The 13,160-nt window shown below is 37.7% G+C and overlaps 1 protein-coding gene across 3 annotated transcripts in view; it reads left to right on the top strand.

The window, feature by feature from the left end:
• LOC144972902 (uncharacterized) overlaps positions 1 to 13,160 on the top strand; it is a 37,278-nt gene that overhangs the window by 11,961 nt on the left and 12,157 nt on the right. For all 3 annotated transcript variants that reach the window (XM_078914702.1, XM_078914700.1, XM_078914701.1), the window contains exon 2: positions 3,776 to 3,806. In XM_078914702.1, coding sequence (XP_078770828.1) covers positions 3,776 to 3,806 — 31 coding nt within the window. The remainder of the gene's footprint in view (positions 1 to 3,775; positions 3,807 to 13,160) is intronic.

The following is a 13,160-nucleotide window of genomic DNA, read 5'->3' as shown; positions in this document are numbered from 1 at the left end:
ATGTATTTTATACAATCTTGATGAGATGATGATAAGTTAGATATTGTGTGAGGACTTGCAGGATTCCATCTCCAGTTTGAGAGTAGCTGCAGGTGTGATAAATTCTTGACAGTAATCTTACTTAAATGGCGGAAATAAAAAATACTGAACAAATCTCAAAAATATAAGTAATATGAAAGAGTAAAATGGATGTCAAGGCGTAAGTTTTTGAGAGAAGTGAGTAATGAAGATTAAATCATTCAGCTTTTGTAAAAAGCAGTGATGATAATCTTCCTCGGATCCACGGAATTCCGTGGTTTTGGGATTTACTTTGAAATGTTCCGCTTTGTTAGCAGTGTCAAACTTTTTTCTATGAAAAGCGCTCAGGTGGCTCCACGGTAGATGGATGAAAAAGTCACCATCATGACTTGTGTCAAATTTTGACACCTGTGCTCAGTTGCATGAATTTTGGTGACATTCGCAATTTTATGACGTGAGCCTAAACAAACAAGGCCAATGGTGTCCTTAGATGAACAGATGTGTGGTAGTCTCTCCCTCTCTCTCTCCCCCCCCCTCTCTCTCTCCCCCCCCTCCTCTCCCCCCCCCCCCCCCCCCCCCCCCCCCCCCCCCCCCCCCCCCTCTCTCTCTCTCTCTCTCTCTCTCTCTCTCTCTCTCTCTCTCTCTCTCTCACACACACACCCATATTTCTCACTCAACCACTGTTGTATCATCTTCATCTGGGTGGGGTTCCTGACCTTCCATAGTGGGCAGGGGAGTACATACTGTGTCTTCTATCCCGTTATATTTAGATACGTTTTCCAACATGCTTTCTGTCTTTGTCTTGGAATGAGATTACTTGGTTTTGTCCTGGCCGGAGTCCTAGCGGGGAAGGAAACAGTCAAATGCATAGTTATTGTTTTGGGAGATGATATTTTTTTCCTTGTAATTCATCTCTCTGTTATGTATTATTATTATATTTGCTATTTTGAATGTATAATGTAAGCGTTTGAGTGGATTCATCTTTGTTGGATTTTGTGCTTGTGTCTGGATGAGACTTATAGGTGATCTCAAACTAAGTACATTGGAATCTACATCTGATCCCTAATTGTTCCCAGTTCCCCTATGTCTTTTTCTTGGGTGCTTTAATTGTAATTCTAGAACTTTTTACTATCCCATTTTCTTCCTTTTTACTGGCACTGATATAACCAAAATGTGTTGCAAGCGCCGTAAAACCCTTAAAAACAACAAAACATATCATCTTCATGTTATAATTTTTAGAAGTCATCTTATCATAGAAATAGAAAGATAAAATTTTACAATAAGCAAGGGTGATGATCGACTCTGAAAGCAATTGTTCAAATTATTTTAAATTTACTATTTTTCCTTTGTCTAGATTTATCATCTCTTGATGTAGATAGCAGTATGATTAATATTGTGAACCATTTGAATTATTTTCTGGAAAAGACAATTCATTAGATAAATAGAAGTATATATTATAAAATGTTACATAACTACAGTGGAACCTCCCGATTACGACACCTCCGAATAGCGACAACCTCCTGATAACGACATTGACCCGTGGTCCCGATTTTTTTTCTATTTAAGATCAGTAAAAAAAACCTCCAAATAACGAGGCACTTTTTGATAAAACCTCCGAAATAACGACATCATTTTGGCGATTTTCGACAGTTTTCGTAGATATCTGATACTAAAAATACCGAGTATGAGTACTCAAAGTTTATAAAAACGATTCCGGCTTGAACCAATGAGAACGCAGCTTTTGAAACCAATGAGAACGCAGCCTTTTTTTTGACGAATCTTGGCTGGTATGCAGTAATAAAAACCAAGGTATAAATGTACGTGTAAGCAAGTAAACACAAAATCTTGGAAAATGTGATATTATGTGGTGATAGTAGTAGTAGTAGTAGTAGTAGTAGTAGTAGTAGTAGTAGTAGTAGTAGTAGTAGTAGTAGTAGTCGTCGTCGTAATAGTAGTAGTAGTAGAAGTAGTAGTAGTAGTAGTAGTAGTAGTAGTAGTAATAATAATAATAATAATAATAATAATAATAATAATAATAATAATAATATATATAGTAGTAGTAGTATGTAGTAGTAGTAGTAGTAGTAGTAGTAGTAGTAGTAGCAATAGTAGTAGTAGTAGTGTTTTTGTGGGAGGAGGAGGAGGAATTTTATCTAACTCGCAGGGTCCGAATTACCTGTTTTTGTTTGTTTTACAGGGTTTTACAGCGCTTGTGACACATCTATGTCAGTAAAAAGGAAGAAAATTGGATAGTAAAAAACATTCTAGGCTAGATTTACAATTGAAATGACATAAGAAAAAGTTAGACAAAGGGGAATGGTTTAACTAGGCAACAGATGTAGAGTCCAGGAGCACACTACCAGTGTACTCAGTTCAGATCACCTAAAAGTCTCATCCAGACACACGCACAAGAATCCTCCAAGAGGAATACACTACAATGTTTTGTTTGTTTTGTAAATGTTAATAAAAACTGGTCCCGCGGGCCTTACCACGCCCACTTTGTCCGCCATCTTGGAAACCTCTAAATAACGACACCTCCGGATAACGACATAAAAACTCGGTCCCGTGGCATGTCGTTATCGGGAGGTTGCACTGTATCATATTGTGTATGTAATTTTTGCATTTTGACTTGAGTTTGCCCGATGGACTGATGCATTTTCCTCCTTTTTGACAAATTGCCATTATCATCACTGAATAAGTGGCTACGTGATAAGGTTGAAAGAAAAGTATTCACAAATTTGAAATGAATTCAAAGAGAAGGCTCAAGTGGACCAAGGGTGGGAAGCACACGCTTTTGATTTTCCTCAAACTTGACTCATTTGAATATACTTATGAAACCAAATTTTCAGTTCAGGATATGGATATTTTAATTTTTTGTTCCATTGCCTGTGCTTAGACACGACTTTTACTTTTACTTTTAGATATCAAAATGGATTAGATGCATTTATGGATTGCTTGTGGAATTTTCTGCTCTCTCTTTGAACCAGCCCCCTTCTTTCTTTTTCTTTGATGCTTTCAAATTGAGAGCTGCAACTCTTCCCCTGTCATCTTCCTTTAACTAACTGAAATGACCAAAAAGTATCACACGTTCGTACAACTCCTAAAATCAAACATAGAACAAAGACTGTTTGTTTTCGGTTTCATTGATGATAATCTTCAGCAGATCTGTGTTCCATTGTCTTGAGATTTTAAAAGAAACTGTTTAGCTGATTTTGTGGTACAAAACATTACTTCTGATGAAAGCTCAAGCTGCTAAGTGATGCATCTCTGCAGAAAAATCACAATCCTGTCTTGGATCATATTATGACACCTGTTCTCAGTTGCATGAATTTTGGTGACAGTCCAATTTTTATGACATCAGGTCTGACTAGCGCCAAAAGTCAAACGTAACAAGACCAATCAGTGGTGGTCTTGGTGGGTTGATGGTCGACAGGGAAGGGATGGGGCAAAGCATAGTCTAAACATATTGGTGATCTTATTAGTTATATGTGTCTGAAGGTTTCATTATATATTTGACAGGGGATATTTTTTTTTTCTGTAAATCTTCTGCCTGTTTGTTCTTGGTTATTTATAATTTAGCTTATGATATCTTTAGGTTATGATTTTGATTTACATTTGTACTATTTTTGTTAGATTGCTTGTTTTTTTTGTTTCAGCGGTCTCTCATATAACCTCAATTGTGTTGGAAGAGACCTAAAGCAACAAACAAACAAAAATATATTTAGTAAAGAAATATCCTCCACTCTTTTATCTACAGCTTTATGAAGATGTAGTTCCCAAGACTGCAGGTAAGATTTAATTTTCTTGTTTGTTAGAGGCCTTTACCATATACCTATATATAGGGTACGAGAAGAAAAAAAACTGGAAAAAAGTAGGACACTGTTTCAGTACGAGGCAGAAATCAAAAACATTTGAAAATTTATAGGCAACAAGAGCAAGACCTCATGTTAGTACTTGCCAAGTTTGCTAAAAAATACTCTATTTGATAAAAAAAACAAAAAACAACTATACTTGTAATACCAAAGTCATATAAACTTAGTGTTATCGAAATTTTCCAAACTTGCGTCTTGTTTTCAGCAATGTGGTGTGACTTGTCAATGAAGTTACCCTGTCTTGAAAAACCAAATGGGATAGAGTCTGGAATATTTTTTTCTTCAAACAAATACACAAACTTCAATTTAAAGCAGTAATCACATTTGATTTACTTCTTAAGATAAATGGCCTACAATGAGTCTTGACTTGAATCTGATGACTACAGTGTTTAATCAATGATGTCCAACATGGTATGTAAGGGTTGTACAACTTTTTACACAGAATCAGAGTTAAGAAAGTCAACTCAAAATGCATGGGATTGAATTACTATTCAAGGCATTAGAAATTAAGCGGATCATGGGGGAAATGGTTATGTATAGTCATAAAGCAAAATGGGAGATCATAAGATTTTATCAAAATTTTAGAATTATGACCCAAATCTTTAATATGGTTAATATGCTGGCATGGTATGAGATGCGTTTATAAAAGCAATTTTAGGGTTGATATTTTCAATATATTTTTTCCTGAAAAATTGTGTACGGTACATAAAATTTAAATAAATGGGTTTTATTGTGGTAAAATTTCAAACTTGCATCATTTATAATCTTGCTTCTTGCAGACTTCTAAACTTTTCCATTTTTTTTTTCTCGCACCTGATGTACATATAAGGTATATTTATATATAGAAATTGAATTATTGAAAATTTCTTTTATCAGACTCAAGCAGTTATATACAGAATAATTTTAAAGATTATTATTATATTCATTTAATGATAATAATAGTAATAGTAATAATGATGATGATGATTATGATGCCGATAATAATATGATTACAGTAAATTATTATTTCTAAGCTCTAAAATCTATAGGAAAATATGATGGGGAATGCACTGCTGACATAGTAAGTATGTATGCAAGTGCAAGGTACTGTAACTCGTCATCAAAGGATGCATGCAAGAATTGACGAAGCCACAGCCAACATTCCCATAAAATCAGTAATATAGCAGGCACCTTCAACAACAAGACTCAAATCGAGAAGACCTTTCCACCTAACAAAAATGGCAGACCAGTTTGGAGGAAAACTGGAGAGAAATGTGGAACAGGGAAACACCAAGAGGAGGAAACATCATTAAAGATCCAACCAAAAGACTGCCTGCATTCAATAACGCCAGGAAATACTGGAATTCCTCAGTCTTCCTCTTAACTGGACATGGCAGAACTTCATCAAATATGTGCAGATGGAAACTTCGAAACTGTGATGCCTGCCAGAAATGTCAGGCAGCCCCAGAGACCAGCGATCACATTGTCCTCCACAGTCCAGCCACTAAACTTGAAGGTGGCTACGAAACCGTCCTTAGGGCAGAGGAAGACTTTAGAAGGGTTGACGAAATAAATTTGGAGGTGTAGCAATATGCTAACTACTACTGCTACTGTCGTCATAATTTGTTTTGTCAAAGATATAAAGACAGACATCGTTAAACAACGAAGAAAAGAAACCAAGTATTGTATGATTGGAGAGTCCGAAAGTCAAGTATTGATTCAATTTGATTCCTCTATAAGAAGAGTCGCTTATTAGGGAACAGTACAATGATTTCACCAAAATCGCTTGAAAAAAATAATAGAACTTTATGTGCACACATCACATTTTGACTGTGTGTTGCCCCTTTCTTTCAACAAAATGCAGTGTTAATTCTTTAGCAACATGTCATCACTCATTCCTCATTTTCAAAAATTTTCTGCAGGAATAAGAATTTGACCTTTTGATTTGGCCAAATCTCGAGTCTCGACTTAACTGTATTGACATTTACGAAACATGTTGGGCCATGATATGGTCAAAAAATGACTGTTGACTATGTCCTAAACTGCAGTGAAAATCATTGCTTCATTTTAGATGCTACATATTTTAGTTTAGGCTACGATAACAACTTTGTACAAAGGATTAAATGGCCATATACGGAGATATTTATAGATAAATACCAAATGAAGCTGTGTAGGATACAAGCCAGTCACATGAGGAATCAATCTTTTGATGTTCTCTCCATCTTATGTTGACAGTCATCTTTACTCATTTTCCCCAGATATGTTGCTATTATGGCACAACCTACTTGATGATATAAAGCTTCTGAGTAACATTAAGCCTTCAAAGATGCACATATGCAAATTGATAGCCTGTTTAATGAAGAAGGATCATCTGAGCTAACTCTGTAAAATTTGACAGCATTGCTTATGCTCGATGAGCATTTGTATGTATTTGTGTTATGCATTGCCATCATCTCAGACTCAGATGATTTTATACAGAACAGTACAGCTCTAGTATAATGGCCTTGAGCTTGCTACAAGAAGAAATCTTAAAATCCCTGCTCTGCGGCCTATATAATTTATTTAAATAATGCATGGTTGTAACGGGGAAATCTCTCTTGGAATACGGCTACAACGGGGGTGTGAGTTACAAGTTAAGTACCCAGTTGAGAAAAGCTACCTATTCAAGAAGAAAAGAGGAGGGCACACATAACTTAAGGCATTTCCGGCAATTTCGCACCGCCAGTAAAAAAAATTAATTGCATCCTCCCCCACCTCCAGTACAGTCCACTCAAATTCAAGGGAGAAAGAGGAAGGGCACTTCCACTCAGTCATCCTCCCATGGCCCTAAGAGGGCCAAATAAAGCACACCAACAGTGCTTCTTCAACTCCACACCTTCCCTTTAGCAACTTTGAAGCCAACTTCATGGTGAGTGCTGTATGTTTAAGGGGTTTAATAATAAAGTATTAAGGCTCTTTTTGTCCTAAGTATACTTTTTCATTTTGTTTCACAGCCTATTGAAGTGCTAAAATTCTAAGAAAATATTCTGGGAAATGGGGATCTTAGCTCATGTTATGTACAAAAATATAGTCAATAACGAGCTGTGCTGTTGTATGCTATTGAACTGAGTTTATTGTTTCGACCAAAATAAAAGTAACAAAACAAGACGAATAAAATTCCAACCGCCAATCCATCCAATCCAATCAACAACATATCATCATCATCTGCCAGTAGTTCCGGGTCAAAACAACAAGTTAAAGGGAGACAATCTAAAATAAACACACATCAAATTATACAGCAATAACGTTTACAGTTCTCTCCCCTGAACTCAGATCATGATTATTTTTAACACTCCCCATCTGAGGCCAGCATAACAATTTCTAAAAAAAAACAAAACAAAATGAACAAAACAAAACAACAAATTTTCTAACATTAAATGATTATAAATCAAAGGTCTTGGGGTGGTCTGATAGCTCTACCCATTTCGACCGTGAAACAACACAGTCAAGTTCAGCGGTTCGATCAGTATTCTCTGATACTGGATTCTCAATTTCTATTCCATTTTCATCATTCGAAATTTCAAGCTTATGAAGTTTCTGGACAGCTCTGATTAATTCCCCTTTCTCAGTTTTCACTCCAACTGCTCTCATCAGTCCATCTTTGCTTTGGATCAACCTACATACCCTCCCCAATGGCCATTTCATTCTTGGTGTGTTTTCTTCTCTAATAAGGTCCAGAGAACCAACTTGAAGTTTGTTTTTATCTCTAACATGCCCCACAGTGGGAAGATTTCTGATATAATCTTTACTCCAGATTCTCCAGAATTCATCAAGAGCTAAAAGATGTTTCTTGTGCGAAACATTAAACTCATTAGCATTCTAAGGGGTTCGAGTTTTGACATGTGAAGCATCAAAGGGTGAGTTTCGCCCAAGCAAGAAGTGAGAAGGAGTCAGAGGTTCTTTGTCTTCATCAACATAAGTTAAAGGTCTAGCATTAATAACTTCAACTTCAACTTCATACAATGTGGTTTCAAGTTCAGATTTGCTAATCATTTCCCTGCCAATGGATTTTCTAAGAGCAGACTTAGTTGAGTTGTTCCCACCAACCTCCATGCCAGGGAGGGTGCCAATGGAATGCTGAATTTCCAGACCGGCGCAGCATGACCTAAATGGTGTTGCAGAAGGCCGCTTGCAGCCTTGAACGTTTTGGCGTTATCTTAGTAAATGACAGATGGCACTCCTTCGAGCGCAGAACCGTCTAAACTCCAATATGAAGTCATTTAATGATAGAGAAGGCACCAGTTCTAAATGTAAAGCTCTGATAACTGCGCATGTGATCAGTAGAATGTAGTTCTTCTTTTCACCCACGTCTGAGTAATACAGAGGGCTAGCATGGTCCACACCACAATGGAAAATGGGGGTGAACGATCAATTCTGTCAGAAGGTATGGGAGCAAATTTTACATTACATGCCTAGAATCTTGTCTTTGACAATCAACACATTGGTGGAAACGTTCTCACAAAGAGATCTCAAACCAAATATCCAATAATTACTTCTTAAAGATGATAGCAAAACAGATACACCTGCATGTTTCATCAAGTTGGAATCTAACCAATAACATAGCACATAGCTACGTGGCATTTTGGCAAAACAATAGAATGTTTTTTATCATATGAAAGTACATGAGACATTTGTAATCTCCCGCCAACTCTTAACAAACCATTTTGATTGATGAAAGGAGACAATTTGTTAAGAAGTGAGCGTTTGTTCACAGCTTTACCCTCTTTCAAACAATGAATTTCATCACTGAAATTTGCTTCTTGAACACGTTTTGTTATGCATGTCTTTGCAGTTTCCAGTTCATCAGGATCAAAGGGTCTGCCTTTCTTATCTTATCATAATTGGAGTTGCGGGACTGTTTTAAGTTGTCAACAAATCTTAGCACCTATCCCATAACTCTAATAGCTTTGGTTAATTTACCAAATCGTTCAAAATCAACAACAGAGGTGGCACCCCCAATAGCTACATTGACTGGGTTGGTTTGAACCATCTCATAGATTTCTGGGTTCATCTCTTCATGAATTTGGCATGAATCATTGATTTCAATGTATCCAGGACCTTGGAGCTATTTGTCTGAATTCATCAACTCGTGGGCAGATATGCCATGGGTAAGCATGTCCGCAGGGTTTCTAACCCTTATAATAATGAATGAATTTATATAGCGCCAAGATCCACAATGTGCTTAGAGGAGCTTTACAATGCAAATAAAACAACAATAAATTGATAATTTAAGCATAATAAAATCTATCATATTTGAATAGCATTAATCAATTTGTAATTTGGTAATTTGGTTGTAAAATTTCAACCCTTGGACAGTGACTCCAACTGGATGGACTTGTCAGAGTTTGTATTTCAGTAACTCTATTTCTGATAAATTGCTTCCGCTTCTCAGGATCAGACTTGATCCATTGTACCACAATGGTGGAATCTGTATAACATGAATAGGGTGTGTCTGAAGGCAACACCAATGCAGATCTTACAAAGGAAAGCAGTCTGGCTCCTAACACTGCACTTAATAATTCCATTCTTGGAATTGTGATTTTCTTCAAGGGGGCCACCCTAACCCTAGAAACCAAAGATAATTTTTCACATCCATCTTCTTCACACACTTTCAAATACACACAGCACCCGAATGCTCGTTCAGAGGCGTCTGAAAGAACAAGTAGTTCAATACTGTTACAATTCTTCCATGATGTCACTGTAAGACATCTTGGAATCTTCCATTGACTTATTTCTTTAAATTCATGAGCCCACTGACTCGATTTTGTTTTGTAAAGCTTGGGGTAAAGGGTCATCCCAGGCCAAGCCTAATCTCCTGAAATAGGATTTTGACCATTTTGGTAAAGGGGTTTAGGAAACCCATCATATCATAGATCCTCGCTATAAAGCTCAGGACAAGGCACTTAGTGTACTGCAGACTTTCAGGTTCAGGGACTGTTTCAAAGTAGAAAGTTTTCTTTGGTAGACCAATGCATTCCTAGTATTTTCAATGATCGGAATCCAGCAGATTCAGCATCAAAGTCAAATTCTCTGTAGGTGCTTTGAGATATAGAAGACGAATCAGAGCCCCATTTAGCAAGGGGAAAACATCCTTGATTCATTATATCACTTGCCCTAGTGACCATTTGCTCTATTTCCTCTTCAGTATCTGCACCAGAGAGCCAATCATCAACGTACAAATTGTTTTTCAATTCATTCACAACAACAGAATCTTCATATTTTTGCAAATGTAATTTGATAGTAGCATTCAAAGGAAATGGACTACTAGCATTCTCAAAGACCACACTTGTCAAATCTCAACCTTCATCTGACCATTGACATCCCAAATGAATCTATGAACATTTTGATCAACTTTGCTCACTATGATTTGTAAAAATGCCTTTGTAATGTCTGAAGTTAGTCCAAATTTCCATCTGCGAAATCGCAGCATTATCTCGATCAGATTCAGGATGAGATTTGGCCCTTTTGACATGCAATCATTCAAAGATATACCATCGGGACCTTTCACATAACCATCAAATACTGGTTGTATTTTGGTTGTCACGCTACTTTCTCACACCACTGGCCTATGTGGCAAATAGAATGTGGGATTGCGAGTTTCTATTTCATGTGGAGGTACCTCGTGGATAATACCACTGGTCTCCATCTCTGATAAAACAGCATTGTAAGCTGTGCATAAAGAGGGGTTCGAATCCAAGCGTTTGGTGAGGTTGTCAGATCTTTTCTTAGCAATCAGTAGATTATCCACTAACTTTTCATGTTGACCATCTAGCCATGGCAATTGAACAACATAACATTCTCCATCAAATTGACACATCCTATTGAAATGATCAACGACTTTTGCATATGAATCAAATACATTATGTACATCATCTGAAATTCCAATGGCATCCAGATCCCAAAGCTTATGACAAAGCTGATCCGTAATATCAGTCATGCACAAGAGTTGTTGGCCAATGTGATTATAATCACCCCCTTTTGCACCCTTTTCCCAAGAGCCTGAGATTATCCACCCAAACTTGGTCTCTCGTGCAGACAGATATTCCGTTATTGAACATACATTTGGTTTCACAAATTTCCAAAAATAATCTAAACCAACAAGAATATCAATTTTCAAAGGACTGTCACTGTCCACACATGATCCTTCAGCCAATTTCAAACCTTTCCCTTGTATTATTCTGATAATTTCAGGGGGTAATTTGGGATTTTGGATAGGGGGACAGATCATGGGTGACTCAATGACAGTCATTTCTTCAGTTCCATTATTATTATGACAGACTAGTGATAATTTGTATTTCTGTCTAATCACTGGCAGATGTGGTTTTGATTGTCCAAAGGTAGCCACAGAAATATTCTCCTTGCCAACAACTGCTAAATTCAATTTTCGAATGCACTCAGAAGAAATGTAACTCCTATCGGAGCCGCTGTCAAAGAGAATATTGACTTTTATGTTGTAATTACAGTAAAATTACTTTAAACCGAAAGAAGCTAAACCGAAAAATACCTTAAACCGCAAAGAATTTAATAAATTGTACTAGTTTCTTCATTATCTTTGTACTAATTCTTACGATGAACCGAAATACTTCTAAGCAGGACTTTCTTTAAACCGAAACAACTTGAGAGCACCTTCCCTTTTTCTCTCTCTATTTTTCTTCAAAAATTCGGGAAGGTGGCCACACGCAATAATGCCCGGCGATATTAAACAAAGAGCGTAAGTATAAGATGAGGGTGATGGGTGGGGGTGGGGGGGGGGGGGGTAGGCAAACACTTCAATCACTGCACTTGGGTTTGGCCAACACCACAATCGCACAGACTGGAAAAGGAAGACAGCGGGTGACTGGCAGGCGAAAAATGAGGAAAGATGGGGAGTTGGGGTGTAAAATCACGCAAGCGAGATGTTCTCGCTCGTGTGTTGATGCTTTGGAACTGACAAATTTTCAACACGAGAATAAGGAGGGAGGGGGGGGGGGGGTGGTGGTAGACAACTTACCATTGACATGCCACTTCATTTCCACTTTGTTTAAATGTGTGTGTGTGTGTGTGTGGGGGGGGGGGGGGGGGTGAGGTTCTATGTAACTAGGCCTTTGAACCTAATGGCTTCTCAACAAAAGAGGGGTGTGTAGTAGAAAGCTTAGCATTGACACGCCTTTTCATATCCATTTCACTTCACCTCTGAGTCGCTGCGCGTCATTCATTATCAATTATCGCACAAGAACTTTCGATCTTATTTTAGCTTAGCATTTTACTAAAAGATGTCTAAAAGAAAGCACTGTGCTTACACGTTGGAGTTTAAAATCAAAATACTATGTGAAGTTGATGAAAAAAAAGTTGATCAAGACAGAGATATGTAAAATACACGGCATCCCGAACTCAACTCTTTGAATAATTTTGAATTGAAAACGAAAACCCCCAAAAATATTTTTTAAACACACCAAAAAAAATTTTAAAAATTAATGGTTACGAAGACGGCATTTATTCAACAACTCCATTTAACGGGAAACCTATGATACGATTAAATGAGCAAATTCCTTAAACTTAAATAGTTACTACCCTTGAAGAACATTGCAAAACGGGAACTTGCTTTAAACCAAAATGTCTTTAAACCGAAATGGTTTAGAAGGTCCCCAAAATTTCGGTTGAAAGTAATTCTACTGTACTATCACTATTCACCGCAGCAACACGAGCAGCCTGAAGAACTGTTACACACGATTTCACTGGTATGGCTTTCACATGTAGAGACTGAGTCTGGTCGAGCTCTGGATCACTATTCATGTTTCGTACTGGATTGTTCGATGAGGTACATATGAAGTGGTGGTGCCTTCCACCACACGAATCACATCTGGCCTGGGATCTGCAGTTCTTAATCCGATGAGGACCCATGCACAGGAAACAAACCTTTCTCATAACACTGCATTTTGCGGCCGTTGAGGTCTAGTCGCTGCCAAGAATGACGTTTCACCATTGGGTGGTGTTTGCCGCACACGCTACAGTTGTTTGGGTGAACTCGATGCGAATTGGTGTGAAGAGTTGATGTTGTGTATCTAGCACCCTTTCGCTCTGGTTTTGGATTGTATTGCTCTGCACGGAACGTTTATGACTGTTCTCGACTGAGGATTTCCGAGTGGAGAAATAAAAGGAGATCCTCCAAGTTGCTTTCCTTTCCTTCCCTTCACGAGTCCACTCTAGGCTTTTGTTCTCCGGCAGTTTGTGGAGGACGAGAGGGGTCAAGATAACACCTTAAGTGTCACCACT

Source organism: Berghia stephanieae, chromosome 5, assembly GCF_034508935.2.
Source record: "Berghia stephanieae isolate SIO BIC M18660-M18661 chromosome 5, UCSD_Bste_1.3, whole genome shotgun sequence".
In the NCBI taxonomy this organism is placed as follows: Eukaryota; Metazoa; Mollusca; class Gastropoda; order Nudibranchia; family Aeolidiidae; genus Berghia; species Berghia stephanieae.
This window is presented reverse-complemented; position numbering and strand designations above follow the sequence as displayed.